A 23,893-nucleotide genomic window follows, 5' to 3' on the forward strand; every position below is an offset into this window, starting at 1 on the left:
ATCCACTCCATCCACCACCGGCGCACCGTGGCTGCAGTGTGCACTATCTCCATACAAGCTGCACTGCAGCAACTCGCCAATGCTTCTCCGACAGCACCTCCCAAACCCGCGACCTCCACCACCTAGAAGGACAAGGAGAGCAGGCACATGGGAACACCACGACCTCCAAGTTCCGCCCTCCAAGTCACACACACCAACCTGACTTGGACAATTATCGGCCGTTCCTTCATCGTCGCGTTTGATTCTTCTGCCAATCACCTTAAATCTGTGTCCTCTGGTTCTCGCCCCATCCGTCAATGGGAACAGTTTCTCTCTATCAACCCTGTCCAGACCCCTCATGATTTTGAACACCTCTATCAAATCACCTCTCAACCTTCTCTGCTCTAAGGAGAACAACCCCAGCTTCTCTAGTCTCTCCACGTGACTGAAGTCCCTCATCCCTGGAATTATTCTCGTAAATCTTTTCTGCACCCTCTCTAAGGCCTTCACACATTTCCTAAAGTGCGGTGCCCAGAATTGGACACAGGACACCGGTTGGAGCCGAACCAGTGTTTTATAAAAGTTCATCATAACTTCCTTGCTTTCGGAATCTATGCTTCTATTTATGAAGCCCAGAATATAGTTTTTTTTTAACCGCTTTCTCAACCTGCCCTGCCACCATCAGCGATTTGTGCACACATACCCCCAGGGCTCTCTGTTCATGCACCCTCTAAACGTTAACTGCCGAATTTAATATTCAGAACAATGACAAATGCCCACATCCATACCATAATTCGCACATTACAACAGTGACTACACTTCAAAAGTATCTCATTGGCTGTAAAGCGCTTTGAGACGTCGGGTGGTCGTGGAAGGCGCTGTATAAATACAAGTCTATCTTTTTTATAACCTTTCTGTCGCACTCTCTGAACTATAATCGAAAGCTCTTTATGGCCACTCTGCAATTTGCATTAGACTGACCGCTGTGACCCACAGACGCTGCCCACATGTAAAATGGACGAGGCGTGGGATCCAACAGGAAACTGCACCCAGAGGCTTAGCTCGTAATAGTTTCCACCGCATCTGAAGGGGGTGTAACCAACTATGTGTGCACTCGGGTCACTCGGCGCCCACTCCCACTGCAGAATGTTGTGAGCGAGCACGGGAATAACTGAGCGCGGTTCCGGCCTCAAGATGTTCCAGGAAGCTTTTTCCCTGGTCCTCATTGTTCACGTGTTCTGGCCTTCCGGTGAGTGAGACACGGTTCCAACTTCCTAACTGGAATCAGCCAAAAACTGGAAACAAATGGACTGTGTTTACTAAGGCGAAAATGTGACCGAGCTAACAGTTGATATTTTCGCCCACTCCCTGTCTCTGTAACCTCCTCCAGCCCTGCAACCCTCCGAGATCTCTGCGCTCCTCCAATTCTGGCCTCTTGAGCATCCCCCGATTTTAATCGCTCCACCATTGGCGGCCGTGCCTTCAGCTGCCTGGACCCCGAGCTCTGGAATTCCCTCCCTAAACCTCTCCGCCTCTCTCTCCTCCTTTAAGACACTCCTTAAAACCGACCTCTTGGACCAAGGTTTTGGTCACCTGTCCTAATTCTGTGACTCGGTGTCAAATTTCTGTAAAGCGCCTTGGGCCGTTTAATGACGTTAAAGGCGCTGTATCAAAGAAAGTTGTTGTTGATATTGTTGGTTTACTTTCTAGTCCCTCTATAAGGTGAAGTAAAAGTGAACTAGAGAATGGATATAACCAGCAATAACTGAAGGCAATAATGATGCTGTTCTTAAATTGCAGGCGAGGTGTTTCAACGCGGCTTCTTTCTATCGCTCAATAATCAGTTCTATTGTAACAATAATCCCTCTAGTTGCAGAATCCCAGCCCTTTCTGTCTCGGAGCCCCTTCACAGTGACAGCCGGAGTCGGCCAGTCGGTTGAATTGGAATGTCACCAGAAATTTGAAGTAGAATTGATGAATAACTTTTTCTGGTACAAGCAGCGTGTGGGCGAAGCCCCGAGACTAATCGATATCCTATCCTGTAATCGGACCGATTGCAAGTTTACTTCTAAAAGAGGACACACCAGATATATACTGATCTTGGAAATCCGCGATGTGCAGGTGGCTGACACTGGCTCCTATTACTGTGCTGATAGGGACGGCTATGCACCGCTCCGGAATGGATCTCCACTGCTGGTTGGAGGTAAGAGCAAAACCAATTTGAATTCAGATCATGCACAGCAATATCATTCGGTGTAAACTAAGAGTTAACTGTGTCCCAATCCCTGTCCAGACAGTTCCACACCCAAGACGGCTGTGCTGGTGTTTGCTCCGCCAGGGGAGCCGCATTTAAGGGACACCGTCCCCTTGGTGTGTTTGGTCACTGGCGTCTCCTCGAACCAGATTGCTATTTACTGGAACATTACCGAACAGGTGACCGAGGGACGGAGCGATTCCGGTACACTGGACCCGGACGGGACCTACAGCATCAGAAGTCATGTGATGGTCTCGGGGGCAGCCTGGAGAAGCGGCGGGGTCTGCACCTGTATTGTTGAGCTGGGTTCCAAGGACAAATCTTGGGCCAAGAGCGTGTCGCTCCCCAAAAGAGTGGCAGGTGAGTCGGTGATCTGTATAGCGACGGTCAGTATTCAGCTTTAGCGTCAGTTGGAATAGTTCACTCGCTCCTAATCGCCTGAAGCTTGTAAATAAAGCAACACCACGGGATTAGCATGAATATCTATATATCAGGAGAAATAGTGCGGTCAGTCTGTTACAAAATACATTGAAATAAGCTACGGTTACCCTCCGTCCCATGTCCTGTAAATACTCCCTCCGCTCTGGGCTGACTTTAGATTTCTGCCTGTCATTTTAGAATCAAAGAACGATACAGCACAGAAGGTGGCAATTCGGCCCATCGTGCCTGTGCCGGCTCTTTGAAAGAGCTCTCCAATTAATTCCACTCCCCCCCTGCTCTTTCCCCACAGCCCTTGCTAAATTTCCCCCTTCAAGTATTTATCCGATTCCCTTTTGAAAGTTATTAGTGAACCAGTTTCCGCCGCCCTTTCAGGCAGCGCATCCTGGAATGGATTGGAGTGAACGCGCTTTCTGACCTGAAACTAGCCAAGTGATGCGGTGAAATAGCTGGCTGAACGCGTCTGCTGGGATCAGACGCTCGCTCATTCCCACCCGTTTATTTTATCGTTTCCCGTTTTAAAGACCCGAACCCCCCGCCCCTTATCAGTCCCCACTTTCCCGTGAAATAGATTTTCATTTAATCGGGTGATGAAGCTTCACTGAAATTGGGTAATCGTTCCAGTTTATCACTCATAAAACATGGGGGGTAAATGTGCACAAATCGTTGAAGGTGGCAGAACAAGTCGAGAAAACTGTTGAAAAAACATATAGAATCCTTGGCTTTATTAATAGAGGAATAGAGTGCAGAAGCAAGGAGGTTATGCTAAAGCTTTATAAAGCAACGGTTGGGCCACAGCTGGAGTATTGTGTCCAGTTCTGGGCACCACGCTTTAGAAAGGGTGGAGAGAGAAGATTTCGCAGAATGGTACCAGGGATGAGGGACATCAGCGATGTGGAGAGGCTGGACAAGCTGGGATTGTTCTCCTTAGAGCAGAGAAGGTTAAGGGGAGATTTCTCAGAATGGTCCCAGGGATGAGGGACTTCAGTGATGTGGAGAGACTGGACAAGCTGGGATTGTTCTCCTTAGAGCAGAGAAGGTTAAGAGAAGATTTAATAGAAGTGTGAAATCATGAAGGGTTCTGATAGAATAAACAAGGAGAAATTGTTCCCATTGGCAGTAGGGTCGGGAACCAGAGGACACAGATTTAAGGTGATTGGCAAAAGAACCAGAGGCGAGATGAGGAGAATGTGTTTTACGCAGCGAGTTGTTGTGATCTGGAACGCGCTGCCTGAAAGGGCGGTGGGAGCAGATTCAATAGTAACTGTCAAAATGAAATTGGATAAATACATGAAAGGATAACATTAACAGGGCTATGGGGATAGAGAAGAGGAGTGGGACTAATTGGGTAGCTCCACCAACGAGCCGGCACAGCCACGATGGGTTGAATGGCCTCCTTCTGTGCTGTAATCATTCTATGATTCCGTTTTCAAATGGGATGTTTTGATTGTGCATTATTAAAGTTATGGGGCAATACTGAGAGAGCCGTCTGTTAATTTGCCTCAACCACCAATCTAGTGCAATTTATTCCATTATGAGCTTTCACTTGTCCAATACTAGTCCCATTGGCTGGTTTGTCCTTTCACACCCCGGGTTTGATGCTCCTTCATTGTAACTGGGTCAAGTTTCTCATCAGAGAATTCCAGAAAGTAATGAGTTGACCCAGCAGCATTTTCTAAGTGTTTCTCTCTGTAGAGTGGTGCATTCCGACCCTTCCCGCTGCCATAACTGTCACGGTGATCCTGGTTCTAGTCTTGATCCTCATTTCCATTTGGAATCATAAAAGCGGCAGATCAGGTGAGAATTTACGTGTTTCAGGAATATATGAATAAATGTTTGTTTAATGTGATTCCTTTCTCGAAGCGTTAAATACTAATTACAGTTAATTGTTTCAGAAGAACGAGTCAAGAGACCTCAGAAGGAAAGGTGAGTAACTGAACCATTTACAAAGTTCATCAGTAACAGTCTCATTGTATTTAACACTGTGTCAAAATACAGTTAACCCCGACTCCAATTTCAATATTTTCCACGTTCTTTTAAGATTGATACAAAGTCCATTCCACAATTCTGTTCTCGATATTTATGGCATGTGACCAAGGATTTGCAAGAATTAATGCTTGTTTCATATTTTTGTTCGCATACAGTTTTAGTTTGAGAGAGAGAACAAAAAGAGCAGGAAGAAATGAGCGACACTTGGGTGAGTTGGATTGAAATGTTGGTGCAGATAGAACATCAATTGCAGGATATTTCAAAGATCAATAAGTTCATTTCCAGCCATCAAAATGTCCTGCCATCGTTCTGCTGTCTGCCGGATCTACAGAAAGGCTAATTATTGGTTATTAATGCTGACAATTATGTATCAGATGGACAATAGACGCCAGACACCGGGGGTGGATCATCCATGTCCATCCATTGGCGTATTGGTGTACCATTGGCGTAGAGGGGGACCATTGGTGTATTGGGGTACCATTAGCGTAGTGGGGGATAATTGGCATAATGGGGACCCATTGACATATTGGGGTACCATTGGGGTATTGGTGGACAATTGGCATATTGGGCTATAATTGACGTATTGGTGGACCATTGGCTTATTGGGGTACCATTGGCGTATTGCTGGACCATTGCCATATTGGGGTACCATTGGCATATTGTTGGACCATTGGCGTATTAGGGGACCATTGGCGCATGATGCCTCTATAATTAATTATAGATTAGCCACAATTGATAATATTTAAATTCATATTCTTAACTGTTAATACACAGGTGACACCCGTCAAATGGAGTTGAAGCGGACACATCAGGGTGCAATACATGTAAGTAAGTTCATTGAACCTGTTGCAATAATCTACAGGAACTTGGTGATTTCTGGGATGGGTGCAATGCGCCAAATGCGGGACATTTCACGCGGTTGGCATTGAGCAGGTCATCGTCCAGATCATTTCAATTTGCAGCGAATCCACTCGTTGTTCCAACTGGAAACAGAACATATCCTACAGCCCTCTTCCCATCTGATAATAGAGACGATAGGTTAATGTTCCGGGTAGAATGCCTTCACCAGACACTGCGGATTTCCAGCAGTTTCTGTTTCTATTTCAGATTTCCAGCTTTTTGCTATTTTCTATTTATCTCTACATTGAGTCCATGTCCACTCCCCCCACAAATCCCCGCCCTCCCCCCGTCCCATCCGGCGGAAATATTGTTTTTAATATAGTAGTACAGTTATTATTATGAAGATTCAGAAATAAGACGACACCCAGAATAGTTTCACAAATAAGTCAAAATATGTTTCTATGGTAAGTCGTCAAAGAAGGAATCAGTTTGGAGAGAATGTGATTGTGTGTGTGTGTGTGTATGTGTGTGTGTTTGCGTAGTGTGTGTGAGTGTGAGTGAGTGCCTGACAGGTGAGTGTGTGAGTATGTGCGAGTGAGTGTGCGTGCGTGTGATGGTCAGCCGTGGCTCAGTGGGTAGCACTCTGAGTCGGAAGGTCATGATTTCAAATCCCACTCCAGAGACTTGAGCCCATAATCTAGGCCAGTGCCAGTACTGAAGGAGCTCTGCACTGTCGGAGATGCAATACTGAGGGAGCACTTTACTGTTGGAGGGGCAGTACTGAGGGAGCTCTGCACTGGAGGGTAGTACTGAGGGAGTGCCGCACTCTCGGAGGTGCTGTCTTTCAGATGAGATGTTAAACTGAGGCCCCGTCTGCCCTGTCAGGTGGTCTTAAAAGAACTCACGCCACTATCTCGAAGAAGAGCATAGGAAAGTTCTCCCTGGTGTCCTGGGCCAATATTTGTCCCTCAACCAACATCACTAAAAATAGATTATCTGGTCATTATCACATGGCTGTTTGTGGGAGCTTGCTGTTTGCAGATTGGCTGCCGTGCTTCCTACATTGTAACAGTGACTACACTTCAAAAGTACTTCATTGGCTGTAAAGCGCTTTGGGACGTCCTGAGGTGGTGAAATGCGCTGGAGAAATGCGAGTCTATCTTTTATGATGTGTGATGGTGTGTGTGTGTGTGTGTGTGTGTGTGTGTGTGTGTGTGTGTGTGAGTGTCTGTGTGTGTGATTCTGTCTTGGTGTGATTGATTGTGTGTGTGTGAGTGTGTGAGTGTGTGTGTGATTCTGTCTAGGTAGGATTGATTGTATGTGTGTGTGTGATTGAGTGTGTGTGTGATTCTGTCTGGGTAGGATTGATTCTGTGTGTGTCTGTGTGTGTGATTCTGTCTTGGTGTGATTGATTGTGTGTGTGTGTGTGTGTGTGTCTGTGTGTGTGATTCTGTCTTGGTGTGATTGATTGTGTGTGTGTGTGAGTGTGTGAGTGATTCTGTCTGGGTAGGATTGATTGTATGTGTGTATGTGATTGAGTGTGTGTGTGATTCTGTCTGGGTAGGATTGATTGTGTGTGTGTGTGAGTGTCTGTGTGTGTGATTCTGTCTTGGTGCGATTGATTGTGTGTGTGTCTGTGTGTGTGATTCTGTCTTGGTGTGATTGATTGTGTGTCTGTGTGTGTGTGTGTGTGTATGTGTGTGTGAGTGTCTGTGTGTGTGATTCTGTCTTGGTGTGATTGATTGTGTGTGTGTGTGAGTGTGTGAGTGATTCTGTCTGGGTAGGATTGATTGCATGTGTGTGTGTGATTGAGTGTGTGTGTGATTCTGTCTGGGTAGGATTGATTGTATGTGTGTGTGTGAGTGTCTGTGTGTCTGATTCTGTCTTGGTGTGATTGATTGTGTGTGTGTGAGTGATTGAATGTCTGTGTGTGTGATTATGTCTGGGTATGATTGATCTATGTAACCTTGCAGATGGCGCATGGCGAAACATGGCCGTCTGAATGGATTGTTTTGAAGTATCTGTCGAATCAAACAGATAGAATCATCATCACAGTTTTCTGATTAAATGTTGGTGATTTCTGGGTTCAGCTGCTTTAAGAGTTGTGTTCCTCTGTGTGTTAAAGCATTAATTCAGACAGTCCTTGTGTGGACATATTAAGCAAAAGATTCTCAAATTTATAAAGAGGGTGGTGGAAGCAGATTCAATGATAAATTTCAAAAGCGAATTGGGTAAATACTCGAAGGATAAAAATGTGCAGGGCTGTGGGGAAAAGCAGGGGGGAGTGGGACTAATTGGAGAGCTCTTTCAAAGAGCCGGCACAGGCACGATGGGCCGAATGGCCTGCTTCTGTGCTGCATCGTTCTATGATTCCAGGAAACGCGACTGCAGGACGAGATAGTTTGACCTGCCTTTAAATATCTTGAAATGTCAATGTTTATTTCCTGTCTCAGGGTGGCCCTGCAGACCAGGTGCTTTACGCCTCTCTGCAATTTGCCCCCTCGGAAAAGTCATCAAAAAAGAAGGCGGGTCGCAGATGAGAACCCGGAGGGTTTCTATCCGATGGTTGTGGGAGGAGACCGGACTTACAAAAGAACCCACAGCCTGCGGGAAAAAGAATGGAGCCACGGGGACTCCCGTCAAACATCTAAACTATCTGCCTGCATTCGCCAGAGTTTGCAAAGACTCTTTCTGTTCAATGTAAACGAACGTGCTTCGAGTATTGTAAAGATGTTCCACTGCATTAGTGTAATTCAAATGTGAGACAAACATTAAGAGCAGGGAGTTCTCGGTTTGGTGTTTCTCTGAACCTTTCCTGCTCACCCTGCAGCTCCAGTTAGTAACAAGATTTTTATTTGGAAATGCTTGTGTATAAATAAAATAAATTATTCTTCGAATGTAACGCTGCACGAGTGGTTCCTATCGACCAATACTTCACTTATAATTAAATGTGATCGGGATAAAACTTCAATGACTATTGAGCTGACAATATCGGCCCTGAATTGAGATACTGTTAGTGGCGATATCCTCTGTCTGAGAAGCGAGATGTTTAATCATTTACAGACTGAGAACACAACATGAGTGAATCGCGGGCAGAGATGCGGGGAATTGTGCCTGGTTCCATTTTACCTTTAGGCTAGTGTGTTTTGTTATGTGTAGTAATGTCAAAACTACATGTCAGAGACAGATGGTGAGTGTAGCGTGGCTTGGGAGGAATGGGTGACTTTGGACCTGTGGTTTCCTAAAGCTCTCCACCACTGGGGGTTTGCTTACGTCAGGTCTGGGTCTGTTGTAGACTCGTGGATAGGGATGGATTGCCATGACAGCCCCATTATCATTGTACCATGCGAATACCAGGATGGTAGAAGGTGAACTCGGTGAACCTTGGCCTTTTCTCGCCTAGCAATTCCTATGTTCAAGATCCCAGGTATGCACAGTATTGGGGAGAGAATATTCAACCAGAGACTGATTGCACCATAGGTGGTTATATTGCTTTATCCATCAGAGTCAGATCAGTCTAAGTATTCCCCTTCTGATTATGTTGGAATCAGCATGTGCAACCGAATGAGATTCAGGAGTAACAAAAACAGTTCCTGGCAAAGACCCTTTCAAATCCATCTCCCAGAAACTGTCCAATAAATCACATGAGGATTTGAATAAATTCCTCACAACCGTGTTCTTGTTAATGTTGATTTACATTATGTTATAGGGTTCTATAAAGCAGATCGAAATTCACCAGGACAATACTGGGGCAAAAAGGGTTAGACTAGGCTTGTATTCTCTTGAATATGGAAGATTATAGGGCGATCTAATCGAGGTGTTTAAGATGATTAAAGGATTCGATAGGGTAGAGAGAGAAACTATTTCCTCTGGTGGGGGGAGTCCAGAACAAGGGAGGAATCACCTTAAAATCAGAGCCAGGCCGTTCAGGGGTGATCTCAGGAAGCACTTCTTCACACAAAGGCTAGTGGAAATCTGGAACTCTCTGCCCCAAAAAGCTGTTGAGGCTGGGGGTCAATTGACATTTTCAACACTGCAATTGATAGATTTTTGCTGGGTAAGGGTATTAAGGGTTACGGAACCAAGGCGGCTAGATGGAGTTAACCTACAGGTTAGCTCTGATCTAACTGAATGGCAGTACAGGCTCCAGAGGCTGAATGGGCTCCTCCTGTTCCTCTGTTCCTGTCGCTAGTAGGATAATTAGTTCGGACTACTGAAAGACAAATTGAAGACTGATGTCTGCAGGTTCATCACACAAAGAGTGATCAGCACAGGGAATGGTCCTCTGGGTAGGATGGTGTGAATGAAAACCCCTGGAGTCATTTCGGAAACAGTTTGGCTGCCCTGATGGGCGAGAAGGTCAGAATCTTTCTGGATTCCTGAGCTACGTTTGGAAGAATGGTCCTTTTCACCTGCAGTGACCTTGTGACAAGTGTCTCCAAATACTCTTGGCAAAATCTGTGCAGAATATTTTGACAGCAGACTATTGTTAATTTCGGCAAGTTTCTATCCCCTCGGTACACGAATTACAAAAGCTTCTCGATGAGATTTGGCGAACACGGTGGACCTTGGCCTTTTCTCGTCTAGCGATTCCTAAGTTCAAGCTCCCAGGTTTGCACGATATTGGGGAGAGAATATTAGGCCAGAGACAGGATTGCCCCATAGGTGGTTATTTTACTTTATCCGTCAGCGTCAGATCAGTCTAAGTATTTCCCTTCTCTGATTTGCAATTGAGAATAAAGTAACAGGCGGTGTGGACCGGAAACGTGAAATTCTACAGAGAGCGCTGCAGTGTTCCACCCTCTCCCCATGAAAGTGATGTAGTACATCCCCCAAAGGGAAATTTCCACAGTAATCAATTCCCTACAGTAGAGTTTCCTCGGGAATGTGCAGATCGGGACGTTTCTTAGCTGCATCATGTTTTTATATTCGTTCATGGGATCTGGGCGTCGCTGGCAAGGCCCAGCATTTATTGCCCATCCCTAATTGCCCCTTGAGAAAGTGGTGGTGAGCCGCCTTCTTGAACCGCTGCAGTCCCGTGTGGTGAAGGTGCTCCCACAGTGCTGTTAGGGAAGGAGCTCCAGGATTTTGACCCAGCGACGATGAAGGAACGGCCCGATATACTTCCAAGTCAGGGTGATGTGTGACTTGGAGGGGAACTTGGAGGTGGTGGTGTTCCCATGCACCGGCTGCCCTTGTCCTTCTAGGTGGAAGAGGTTGCGGGTTAGGGAGGTGCTGCCAAAGAAGCCTTGGCGAGTTGGTGCAGTGCATCTACCCGCCTTAGTTCCATATCCCTTAATACTATTGCCTAACAAAAATCCATCCGTCTCAGTTGTGACCTTTTCAGCTGACCCCCAGCCTCAACTGCACTTTTTTGGCGGGGGGAGCGAGTTCCAGATTTCCACCACCCTTTGAGTGAAGAAATGCTTCCTGACATCACCCCTGAACGGCCTGGCTCTAATTTTAAGTTGTTGTCCCCTTATTCTGGTCTCCCCCCCCCCCCACACCCTCCCCCCTCCCCCGCCCCCCACCAGGGGAAATATTTGCTCTCTCTCCACCCTTTCAACTCCTTGAAGCATCTTAAACTTTTCAGTTAGATCGCCCCTTAATCTTTTATATCCATGGGGATTCAAGCCTGGTCTATGCAAACTGTTCTTATAATTTAAAACTTTTAGCCCCTGTATAAGTATCTGGTTAATTCTCATATGAGGTGAAGCTGGAGAGGTGATTGTATTGTACACTGGAAATTGCTCCACCTCTGAGTTGCAAGTATATTTCCCGATTGTAACTAAATAGAAACATAGAAACATAGAAGATAGGAGCAGGAGTAGGTCATTCGGCCCCTCGAGCCTGCTCCGCCATTCAATGAGGTCATGACTGATCATCCAAATTCAGTACCCGGTCCCTGCTTTCTCCCCATATCCCTTGATCCCTTTAGCCTTAAGAAATATATCCAACTCCTTCTTGAATATATTTAATGAATTGGCCTCTACTGCCTTCTGTGGTAGAGAATTCCACCGGTTCACCACTCTCTGGGTGAAGAAATTCCTCCTCATCTCAGTCCTAAATGGCTTACCCCTTATCCTTAGACTGTGACCCCTGGTTCTGGACTCCCCAACCATCGGGAACATCCTTCCTGCATCTAGTCTGTCCAGTCCTGTCAGAATTTTATAAGTTATAAATGGAACTACCTGTACGTTGGATAAAATTTAATAAAAGATATTTTACAACATTTCCGTTTCTACAAGTAAAGGTAGACGTGCATTTATATAGCACCACACACGACCTCGGGACGTCCCGAAGCGCTTTACAGCCAATTAAGCACTTTTGAAGTGTAGTCACTGTTCCAATGTAGGGGGCCGCAGCCGCCAGTTTGCGCACAGCAAGATCCCACCGACACACACTTCAGCAAAAAGTCCTTCATTGGCTGTGAAGCGCTTTGGGGCGTCCTGATGTCGCGCCAGGCGCTGTAGAAATGCAATTCTCTCTTCTAACAGTTAAGCAGAACATGAATCTTTCGATAATTGCCCCTTTAGCAACTATATTTTTTAATCCGGTTCTCTGCTGTGGTGTCTCTCGATATGATAAAGAACAAATTCTAAATCGGCATGAGATTGTTCAGAAAAGATAATTGCTTTATTGAAACGGTAATAAAGATGTTATAAAAAAATCATTAATCACATCTGCAGGCAGAGTACAATCACACTGGGAGCTAAGGGATAAATAGCGCCCAGTAATTGGAATAGTCACTGAACACCGGTTGGTACTGATGATGCGGTGAGTGACGCTTTATATCTAAAGGTCGACAACTCGTCACATCGGGGCAGGACGGTGTTCGCAAGAACTTTCCATTCTCATGTTGATGTCTAATCCGCACCAAATGCCAGGCGCGCGTACAGAATCTGTGAGGGAACAACGTGAGAATACAATTCACAGATTCATAGAATCATAGATTGGTCACAGCACGGAAGAAGCCCATTCAGCCCGTCGAACGCGTGCCATAGAAACATACAAGAGTAGGCCATTCGGCCCCTCGAGCCTGCTCCGCCATTCAATGAGACCATGGCTGATCATCCAAATTCAGTACCCTGTCCCTGCTTTCTCCCCACATCACTTGATCCCTTTAGCCTTAAGAAATATATCTAACTCCTTCTTGAATATATTTAATGAATTGGCCTCAACTGCCTTCTGTGGTAAAGAATTCCACAGGTTCACCACTCTCTGGGTAAAGAAATTCCTCCTCATCTCTGTCCTAAATGGCTTACCCCTTATCCTTAGACTGTGATCCCTGGTTCTGGACTCCCCGCCATCGGGAACATCCTTCCTGCATCTAGTCTGTCTAGTCCTGTTAGAATTTTATAAGTTTCAATGAGATCCCCTCTCATTCTTCTAAACTCCAGCGAATATAAGCCCAATCGACCCAATCTCTCCTCATACGTCATTCCTGCCATCCCAGGTATCAGCCTGGTGAATCTTCGCTGCACTCCCTCCGTGGCTAGAATATCCTTCCTCAGATAAGGCGACCAAAACTGCACACAATACTCAAGGTGTGGTCTCACCAAGGCCCTGCACAACTGCAGCGAGACATCCTTGCTCCTGTACTTGAATCCTCTCACTATGAAGGCCAACATACCATTTGCCTTCTTAACCGCCTGCTGCACCTGCACCGACTCTCAGCTAGTTCCACTCCCCCACCCTTTCCCCGTAGCCCTGCAATTATTTTTCCTTCAGCAACTTATCCAACTCCCCTTTGAAAGACCAGATTAAGTCTGCCTCCGCCACCCTATCAGGCAGCGCATTCCAGATCCTGACCACTCGCTGTGTAAAAAGGTTTTTCCTCCTGTCGCCTTTGCTTCTTTTGCAAATCACCTTAAATCTGTGTCCTCTGGTTCTCGGCCCTCCAGCCAATGGGAACAGTTTCTCTCTATCTACTCTGTCCAGACCCCTCATAATTTTGAACACCTCTATCAAATCTCCTCTCAATCTTCTCTGCTCTAAGGAGAACAAGCCCAGCTTCTCCAGTCCATCCACGTATCTGAAGTCCTTCATTCCTGGAACCATTCTCCTAAATCTTTCCTGCACCCTCTCTAAGGCCTTCACATCCTCCCTAAAGTGCGGTGCCCAGAATTGGACACAGTACTCCAACTGGGGCCGAACCAGTGTTTTATACAGGTTCATCATAATTTCACACTTTTGTACTCGATACCTCTATTTATGAAGCCCAGGATCCCGTAAGATTTTTTAACTGCTTTCTCAACCTGCCCTGCCACCTTCAACGATTTGTGCACATATACCCCGAGGTCTCTCTGTTCGTGCACCCCCTTTAGGATTGTACCCTTCAGTTTATATTGCCTCTCCTCATTCTTTCTGCCAAAATGTATCACTTCGCACTTTTCTGCGTTATATTTAATCTGCCACGTGCCGCCCATTTCACCAGCCTGTCTATGTCTTCCTGAAGTCTATCACTCTCCTCCTCACTGTTCACTATACTTCCAAGTTTTGTATCATCTGTAGATTTTGAAATTGTGCCCTGTATACCCACATCCAAGTCATTAATATATATCTTCACCCTCCTGCTCAACTTTATTCTGAGTCAGTATAAGTTTGAATCAAAATGGGAATGACAGGTCTCCCACCTGAGTGACTTTAGATTAATTTAAGAACAGGAAACACGAATTTAAGAAAAGCTTATGCTGCTCCACTTATGAATATCATTTCAATTTCACTGATTACCGTGTAAGAATTATTTCAGAAAGATCAGTAATGGGCTCCATCTCCCCATCTCTGTAACCCCCTCCAGCCCCTACACCCCTCCCTATCTCTGTAACCTCCTCCAGCCCTACACACCTCCCTATCTCTGTAACCTCCTCCAGCCCTACACCCCTCCCTATCTCTGTAACCCCCTCCAGCCCTACACCCTCTCGATCTCTGTAACCTCCTCCAGCCCCTACACACCTCCCTATCTCTGTAACCCCCTCCAGCCCCTACACCCCTCCCTATCTCTGTAAACTCCTCCAGCCCTACACCCTCCCTATCTCTGTAACCTCCTCCAGGCCGTACACCCCTCCCCATCTCTGTAACACCCTCCAGCCCTACAACCCTCCCTATCTCTGTAACCCCCTCCAGTCCCTACACCCTCCCTATCGCTGTAACCTCCTCCAGCCCCTACACTCCTCCCTATCCCTGTAACCTCCTCCAGCCGTACACCCTTCCCTATCTCTGTAGCCCCATCCAGCCCCTACATCGCTCCCTATCTCTGTAACCCCCTCCAGCCCTACACCCCTCCCCATCTATGTAACCTCCTCCAGCCCGACACCCCTCGCCATCTCTGTAACCTCATCCAGCCCTACACCCCTCCCTATCTCTGTAACCTCCTCCAGCCCCTACAACCCTCCCTATCTCTGTAACCACCTCCAGCCCCTACACCCCTCCCTACCTCTGTAACCCCCTCCAGCCCCTACAACCCTCCCTATCTCTGCAACCTCATCCAGCCCTACACCCCTCCCCATCTCTGTAACCTCCTCCAGCCCTACACACCTCCCTATCTCTGTAACCTCCTCCAGGCCTACACCCCTCCCTATCTCTGTAACACCCTCCAGCCCTACACCCTCCCGATCTCTGTAACCTCCTCCAGCCCCTACAAACCTCCCAATCTCTGTAACCCCCTCCAGCCCCTACACCCCTCCCTATCTCTGTAACCTCCTCCAGCCCTACACCCTCCCTATCTCTGTAACCTCCTCCAGCCCGTACACCCCTCCCCATCTCTCTAACCCCCTCCAGCCCTACACCCCTCCCTATCTCTGTAACCTCCTCCAGCCCCTACACCCCGTCCTATCTCTGTGACCTCCTCCAACCCCTACACCCCTCCCTATCTCTGTAACCTCCTCCAGCACTACACCCCTCCCTATTTCTGTAACCTCCTCCAGCCCTACACCCATCCCTATCTCTGTAACCTCCGCCAGCCCTACACCCTCCCTATCTCTGTAACCTCCTCCAGCCCCTACACACCTCCCCATCTCTGTAACCTCCTCCAGCCCTACACCCCTCCCTATCTCTGTAACACCATCCAGCCCCTACACCACTCCCTATCTCTGTAACCTCCTCCAGCCCTACACCCCTCCCTATCTCTGTAACCCCCTCCAGCCCTACACCCCTCCCTATCTCTGTAACCTCCTCCAGCCCTACACCCCTCCCCATCTCTGTAACCTCCTCCAGCCCTACACACCTCCCTATCTCTGTAACCTACTCCAGCCCTACACCCCTCCTTATCTCTGTAACGTCCTCCAGCCCCTACACCACTCCCTATCTCTGTAACCTCCTCCAGCCCCTTCACCCCTCCCTATCTCTGTAATCCCCTCCAGCCCTACACCCTTCCCCATCACTGTAACCTCCTCCAGCCCTACAACTCTCCCTATCTCCGTAACGTCCTCCAGTCCCTACACCCCTCCCTATCTCTTTAACCCTCTCCAGCCCCTGCACCCCTCCCCATCTCTGTAACCTCCTGCAGCCCTACACCCCTCCCAATTTCTGTAACGCCCACCAGCACCTACACCCCTCCCCATCTCTGTAACCTCCCCCAGCCCCTGCACCCCTCCCTATCTCTGTAACCTCCTCCAGCCCTACACCCCTCCCTATCTCTGTAATCTCCTCCAGCCCTACAAGCCTCCCTATCTCAGTAACCTCCTCCAGCCATACAACCCTCCCGATCTCGGTAACCTCCTCCAGGCCTACACCCCTCCCTATCTCTGTAACCTCCTCCAGCCCTACACCCCTCCCCATCTCTGTATCCCCCCCAGCCCTACACCTCTCCCTATCTATGTAACCTCCTCCTGCTCCTACACCCCTCCCTATCTCTGTAAACCCCTCCAGCCCTACACCACTCCCTATCTCTGTAACCTCCTCCAGCCCTACAACCCTCCCTATCTCGGTAACATCCTCCAGCCCTACACCCCCCCCTATCTCCTTAACCTCCTCCAGCTCTACACCCCTCCCCATCTCTGTAACCCCTCCAGCCCTACACCCCTCCCCATCTCTGTAACCCCCTCCAGCCACTACACCCCTCCCTATCTATGTAACCTCCTCCTGCCCCTACACCCCTCCCTATCTCTGTAACCTCCTCCAGCCCTACAACCCTCCCTATCTCTGTAACCCCCTCCAGCCCTACACCCCTCCCCATCTCTGTAACCTCCCCCAGCCCCTACACCCCTCCCTATCTCTGTAACCTCCTCCAGCCCTACACCCCTCCCTATCTCTGTAACCTCCTCCAGCCCAACACCCCTCCCTATCTCTGTAACCTCCTCCAGCCCTACACCCCTCCCTATCTCTGTAACCTCCTCCAGCCCTACACCCCTCCCTATCTCTGTAACGTCCTCCAGCACTACAACCCTCCCTATCTCGGTAACCTCCTCCAGCCCTACACCCCTCCCTATCTCTGTAACCTGCTCCAGCCCTACACCCCTCCCCATCTCTGTAACCCCCTCCAGCCCTACACCCCTCCCTATCTTTGTAACCACCTCTAGCCCTACAACCCTCTGAGATCTCTGCGCTCCTCCAATTCTGGCCTCGTACACATCCCCCGATTCGCTCCACCATTGCCGGCCGTGCCTTCAGCTGCCTGGGCCCTAAGCCCTGGAATTCCCTCCCTAAACCTCTCCGTCTCTCTCTCCTCCTTTAAGACGCTCCTTAAAGCCTATCTCTTTGGCCAAGCTATTGGTCACCTGTCCTAATATCTTATTATGTGGCTCGATGTCAACTTTTCTCTAATTAACGCTCCTGTGAAGCGCCTTGGGACGTTAAAGGCGCTTTATAGATGCAAAGTGTTCTTGTTCTAAGCAACTCATTGCATGCAAATCGCTTTGGGTCGTTTCCAAGAGAGGCACAACGTGCTGTATTAATGTGAATCTCTCATTAAAGTATCTACCAATGGACATGTCCATGAACATCAGTGAAACGCCTGATACCAGTATAGAATCTTACAGCACAGAAGGGAATCATTCGGCCCGTCTTGTCTGTGCCGGCTCGTTGAAAGCGCTACCCAATTAGTCCCACTCCTCCCACTCTCTAATGAAAATAACATCGCTGAGCTTCCTCACACCTACCTCGTTTTCTGGGTTGTTTATTCTTGAATCTGTACCTCGGTCGGTTGTGACTGGACTCTCTGATTTAAGGAGAAGATCAGAGTTAAATGTGCATACTTACACACCAAAGAGACACTTTCAGCAAACGGCAAAAGACTCAACTGAGGGTTAGCTTCAGACAGGCAGTACCTGGTTTGCGGGTCTTGCCGCGCCGCCTCGCCGTGACAATGACCATCCCCAGCACAAGAAGGGCCGCCGCCAGGCTGGCGTAAAGCGCGATGCGGCAGGTCGTGCTCCGCAGGGACACTGAACAACAAAGAAATAACTCTGATGAAATGAACGAAACACAAACTAATAGCTTACCTTCAGTGTTTTTCTGAAACCTCGCCTACTGGGATTTGAAGACGTTTTTTGCCTAAATCGTTAAACACAAGATGATGTACTGTGCCCTATATCACTGCAAGTTGTTCCTGTTGTTGAGATCTCGGCGCTCCTCCAACTCTGGCCTCTTGCACAACCCCCGATTTTCATTTTTCCTCCATTGGCGGCCGTGCCTTCAACTGCCTGGGTCCTAATCTCTGTAATTCCCTCCCTGAACCTCTCCACCTCTCTCTCCTCCTTTAAGACGCTCCTTATAACCGACCTCTTTGGCCAAGCTTTTGGTCACCTGTCCTAATATCTCCTTATATAAACCCAAGTAACGCATATGCTTTTTTATCCACCTTATCAACTTGCCCTGCCACCTTTAATGATTTGTGTATATGGACATCAAGGTCTCTCTGTACATCCACACTTTCCAAACTCATGCCATTTGTAAAATACTGCCTTTCCATATTAGTGCTCCCAATATAACCCATATTGGAAGCGCAGTCGTTTGGGATGAATTTGGTTCTGGGCTGCTTATATCCAATATCACTAGAGGATGTAAACTCTGCTGCCCGTATTTTAACTCGCACCAAGTCCCGTTCACACATCACCCTCTGTGCTCGCTGACCTACATTGGCTTTCAGTCCGGCAACGCCTCGATTTTAAAATTCTCATCCTTGTTTTCAAACCCATGGCCTCGTCCCCTCCCTATCTCTGTAATCTCCTCCAGCCCCTACACCCCTCCCTATCTCTGTAACCTCCTCCAGCCCCTGCACCCCTCCCTATCTCTGTAACCTCCTCCAGCCCCTACACCCCTCCCCATCTCTGTAACCCCCTCCAGCCCCACAACGATCCCAGATCTCTGCGCTCCTCCAATTCTGGCCTCTTGCGCATCCCCCGATTTCCATCGCTCCACCATCGGCGGCCGTGCCTTCAGCTGCCTGGGCCCCGAGCTCTGGAATTCCCTCCCTAAACCTCTCCTCCTCTTTCCTCCTCCTTTAAGCCACTCCTTAAAACCTACCTCTTTGACCAAGCTTTTGGTCACCTGTCCTAATATCACCTTATGTGCCTCAGTGTAAAATTATTTATTTTATAACACTCCTACATTAAAGGTGCTATATAAATACAAGTTGTTGTTGGTTAGACCACACCTGGAGTACTGTGAGCAGTTGAATATTAAGGGAATCAAGGGATATGGGAATAGTGCAGGAAAGTGGAGTTGAGGTAGAAGATCAGCCATGATCTCATTGAATGGCGGAGCAGGTTCGAAGGGCCGAATGGCCGACTCCTGCTCCTATTTCTTATGTTCTTATGTTCTTATGAAGCAGGGAAGATGTGCAGCGACTGATAGCGAGATAGTCAGGCTAGAAACATGGAGAAATAAATGCAGCAAATGGCCGGCCAAGGAAAAGCGAGGTTAAAGTTTCCGTTAGAGCCCGCTAGTCTGGAGGTGCATGCAACATTGGCAACTTTGTAAAATTTTACTAAAGAGAGACAAAGTGTAGTTTAAGATATAAAGCAACAGTTCTGATGCAGCAGTTTAACACCATCATTAGCTCTTATTAACTCGTCTCATCTCCAGTTACCTCTGTCGCTGATCAGATCCCCAGCCGAGTTGATTGGAACGGCGCAAGTCCAGACGCCACCGCTGCGCCAAGTTTCCGCCGAGACGGTGATGTGGCTTCTAACGGTGTAGCTCCCGTCCGCTTCCACCGTCCCGGAATCGCTCGGTCCCTCGGTAACCCGGCCCGAAACAGTCCAGCGGACGGGAAGGGAATCAGGAGACGCGCCTCTCACCAAACACATCAAGGGCACCGTTTCCGTCCAGGAAATGTCATTTGGCGGCGGAGTTAAGAGAAATATAACCGGGGGATCCGCTAAATTCGGTAAATAAAACGGAGGCCGAACTGACAGTTAAACAAGACGCGTTTTAATTGATGTATAAATGCACAATTGAATGAAATATATTAATGATCTAGACGAGGGAATTGGATGTAATATCTCCAAGTTTGCAGACGACACAAAGCTGGGTGGGCGTGTGTACTGTGAGGAGGATGCTGAGAAACTCCAGTATGATTTGGACAGGTTGGGTGATTGTGCAGAAGCATGGCAGATGCAGTATAATGTGGATAAATGCGAGGTTATCGACTTTGGTGTTAAAAACAGGAAGGCAGATTATTATCTGAACGGCAATAGATTGGGAGAAGGGGAAGTGCAACGAGACCTGGGTGTCCTTGTGCACCAGCCACTGAAGGTAAGCATGCAGGCGCAGCAGGCGGTTAACAAGGCAAATGGTATGTTGGCCTTCATAGCGAGAGGGTTTGAGTACAGGAGCAAGGATGTCTTGCTGCAGTTGTACAGGGCCTTGGTGAGACCACATCCTGAGTATTGTGTGCAGTTTTGGTCGCCTTATCTGAGGAAGGATGTTCTTGCCATGGAGGGAGTGCAGCGAAGATTCACCAGGCTGATACCTGGGATGGCAGGAATGTGTATGAGGAGAGATTGGGTCGATTGGGCTTATACTCGCTGGATTTAGAAGAATGAGAGGGGATCTCATTGAAACTTATAAAATACTAACAGGACTAGATAGACTGGATGCAGGAAGGATGTTCCCGATGGTCGGGGAGTCCAGAACCAGGGGTCACAGTCTAAGGATAAGGGGTAGGCCATTTAGGACTAAGATGAGGAGGAATTTCTTCACCCAGAGAGTGGTGAACCTGTGCAATTCTCTACCACACAAGGCAGTAGAGGCCAATTCATTAAATATATTCAAGAAGGAGTTAGATATATTTCTTAAGGCTAAAGGGATCAAGGGATATGGGGAGAAAGCAGGGACAGGGTACTGAATTTGGATGATCAGCCATGATCTCATTGAATGACGGAGCAGGCTCGAGGGGCCGAATGGCCGACTCCTGCTCCTATCTTCTATGTTTCTATGAAATAGTTGTGAAGATTACCTGTGATCACGAGCTTGGTGCCATTTCCGAATATTAGGGTCTTGTTAGTGTGACTTGGAGCGGCACAGTAATACAGCCCAGAATCATTTCTCTGGACATTTGCAATGACCAGGGTATAATTACCCGATTCATTACATATCTCGCCGGAAAATCTTCCCTCTGGCCTCACGAATTGGCCCACTTTGTAAACCAGCTGTAGTTCCTCACGGTGCCACTGTCTGTACCAGGACACAACGCCGCCCGTCATCCTCCGCGTCTGGCATTGCAGTTTAACAAGGCTCCCGACAGCAAGCGTCTGAACCGGCGGAGACTGAAACAATGCCGACTGAGACACAACTGAGAAGGAGACAAAAAAATATTAACAACAGGTTATGGGCCCGAAGCCAACCTCTGGCGGGCATAACTTGATAACGACAAATCATTTTTAAAAATCCATCTTAAGGCGCTTGTCGGCTTTAAAGTTGCGGTGTTGTTATTGGTTGAAATTTCCACTTTGCTGAATATCTGAGTTGCTTTTTTAAAGTTAAAGTTGAATGTGAAATTACATGTAGAATCTTACAGCACAGAAGGAGGCCATTCGGCCCATCCTGCCTGTGCCGGCTCTCTGAAAGAGCTCTCCAAATAGTCCCACTCCCCCCTGCTCTTTCCCCAGAGCCCTGCAACTTTTTTTTCCTTTTCAAATATTTCTCCAATACCCTTTTGAAAGTTACTATTGAATCTGCTTCCACCGCCCTTTCAGGCAGCGCGTTCCAGATCACAACAACTCGCTCCATAATAAATATTATCCTCATCTCCCCCTCTGCCTCTTTCCTCTGGTTATCGACCCTCCCGACAATGGAGACAGTCTCTCATTGTTTACTCTATCAAAAACCTTCGCTTATTGACTCTTTCCAAACCCTGTGTCTTATTAACGCTACCAAAACCCTGCTCTTTGTTAACTCTCTCAAAAGCGGGCTTGACAGGGTAGGTGCTGAGAGGCTGTTTCCCCCTGGCTGGAGAGTCTAGAACCAGGGGTCACACAGTCTCAGGATAAGGGGCCGCCCATTTAAGACGGGTATAAGGAGGAATTTCTTCTCTCAGAGGGTCGTGAATCTTTGGAATTCTCTGCCCCAGAGAGCTGTGGAGGCTGAGTCAGTGAATATATTCAAGGCTGAGATAGACAGATATTTCAGCAACAGGGGAGTCAAGGGTAATGGGGAGCGGGGAGGGAAGTGGAGTTGAGCCCAAGGTCAGATCAGCCATGATCTCATTGAATGGCGGAGCAGGCTCGAGGGGCCGAATGGCCGACTCCTGCTCCTATTTCTTATGTTCTTATATATCCCTTCTCCTTATTGACTCTATCTTAACTCTTCTCCTATTTACTCTATCAAAGACTTCATCTCGAAAACACTTCTTCACGCAAAGGACAGTAGAAGTGTGGAACTCTCTCCCTCAAAAGGCAGTAGATGCTCAATTAATCAATTTAAATCTGAGGTTGATTGATATTTGTTTGCCTAGGGCACCAAGGGACAAGGAACCCAGGCGGGTGGATGGAGGTGTATAAAATTATGAGGGGCCTAGATAAAGTGGATAGGAAGGACCTATTTCCCTTAGCAGAAGGGTCAAAAACCAGGGGGCACAGATTTAAAGTAATTGGTGGAAGGTTTAGAGGAGATTTGAGGGGGAATTTCTTCACCCAGAGGGTGGTGGGGGTCTGGAACTCACTGCCTGAAAGGGTGGTAGATGCAGGAACCCTCACCACATTTAAAAAGTACTTGGATGTGCACTTGGGATGCTGTAACCTGCAGGGCTACGGACCAAGAGCTGGGAAGTGGGATTAGGCCGGAGGGCTCTTTGTTGGCCGGCGCGGACACGATGGGCCGAAATGGCCTCCTTCCGCGCTGTAACTTTCTAGGATTCTATGATCCAGTCCGGATAGAGGTCAGCCATGATCTCACTGAATAGTAGGACAGGCTAGCCAAGTGTGATCTTTACTCTATCAATTCGCTTCTCCTTATTGACTCTCTCCAAACCCTTCCCGGCTGTCTTAAAACATCTAAGGATATCTCACCTTGGAAGAGATGGCACAGCGTGCAGAGGCCGAAGAAGCTCATTGCCGGTGACCCAATGAACTCTGAGCCACGACCCGGCAGCTCGCAGAGAAATGGCTCTCAATAGGTCAGTGCGAGGGAGGTGTGAAAGGCAGAGCGAATTGCGGAAATCACGCGCTGTGTTTATTAATAAAAGTACGATTGGACTGGAAAGTGGTGCCGAGGCAGAAAGCTTTCTGTGTGGGTTTCCTGTTTATGCATGTCAAGTGCTCACACACCCACACATACCCACACAGCATCTGTTTTACAAAAAGCCCTCATTTCAAGTCATATTAGTGAGACCACACTTGGAGCATTGTGCACAGTTCTGCTCTCCCTATTGTAAGAACATAAGAAATGGGAGCAGGAATCGGCCATTCGGCCCCTCGAGCCTGCTCCACCATTCAATAAGATCATGGCTGATGATCGACCTCAACTTCACTTTCCTGCACTATCCCCAGATCCCTTGATTCCCTCATTATTCAAAAATATATCAGTGTCTGTCTTGAAGATACTCAACGACTGATCCTTCACAGCCCTCTGGGGTAGAGAATTCCAAAGATTCACCACCCTCTGAGTGAAGAAATTTCTACTCATTTCAGTCCTAAATGGCCGACCCCTTATTCTGAGACTGTGACCCCTGGTTCTAGACTCTCCAGCCAGGGGGAAACATCCTCCCTGCTTCTACCCTGTCTAGCCCTGTAAGAATTTTGCATGTTTCAATGAGAATACCTCTCATTCTTCTAATCTCTAGAGAATATAGGCCTAGTCTACTCAATCTCTCCTCATAGGACAATCCCCCCGTCCCAGGAATCAGTCTGGTGAACCTTCATTGCACTCCCTCTATGGCAAGTATATCCTTCCTTAGGTAAGGAGACCAAAACAGTACACAATACTCCAGGTGTGGTCTCACCAGGGAGTAAG

At 47.8% G+C, this 23,893-nt stretch overlaps 2 protein-coding genes across 2 annotated transcripts; one reads left to right on the top strand and one right to left on the bottom strand.

Annotated features, from left to right (window-relative positions):
- Nucleotides 1–1,119: 1,119 nt before the first annotated feature.
- Nucleotides 1,120–8,402, top strand: LOC147086494 (immunoglobulin lambda-1 light chain-like). The gene is made up of 8 exons (XM_085978583.1): nt 1,120–1,228; nt 1,850–2,182; nt 2,273–2,593; nt 4,367–4,468; nt 4,567–4,597; nt 4,816–4,868; nt 5,435–5,484; nt 7,954–8,402. Exons 1-8 carry the CDS (start codon nt 1,174–1,176, stop codon nt 8,038–8,040), a joined length of 1,032 nt encoding a protein of 343 aa, XP_085834709.1. The 5' UTR covers nt 1,120–1,173; the 3' UTR covers nt 8,041–8,402.
- Nucleotides 8,403–12,128: 3,726 nt separating this feature from the next.
- Nucleotides 12,129–23,048, bottom strand: LOC147086495 (immunoglobulin kappa light chain-like). Its single transcript, XM_085978360.1, has 6 exons — nt 22,951–23,048; nt 20,901–21,236; nt 19,530–19,820; nt 17,767–17,883; nt 17,599–17,657; nt 12,129–12,402 (listed from the first exon to the last, which is right to left on the bottom strand). The coding sequence occupies exons 1-6, from the start codon at nt 22,991–22,993 to the stop codon at nt 12,367–12,369; spliced, it is 882 nt and encodes a 293-aa protein (XP_085834486.1). The 5' UTR covers nt 22,994–23,048; the 3' UTR covers nt 12,129–12,366.
- Nucleotides 23,049–23,893: the final 845 nt, after the last annotated feature.

Source organism: Somniosus microcephalus, unplaced genomic scaffold (assembly GCF_052327205.1).
Source record: "Somniosus microcephalus isolate GS21.2 unplaced genomic scaffold, FLI_Smic_1.0 unresolved_chr7, whole genome shotgun sequence".
In the NCBI taxonomy this organism is placed as follows: Eukaryota; Metazoa; Chordata; class Chondrichthyes; order Squaliformes; family Somniosidae; genus Somniosus; species Somniosus microcephalus.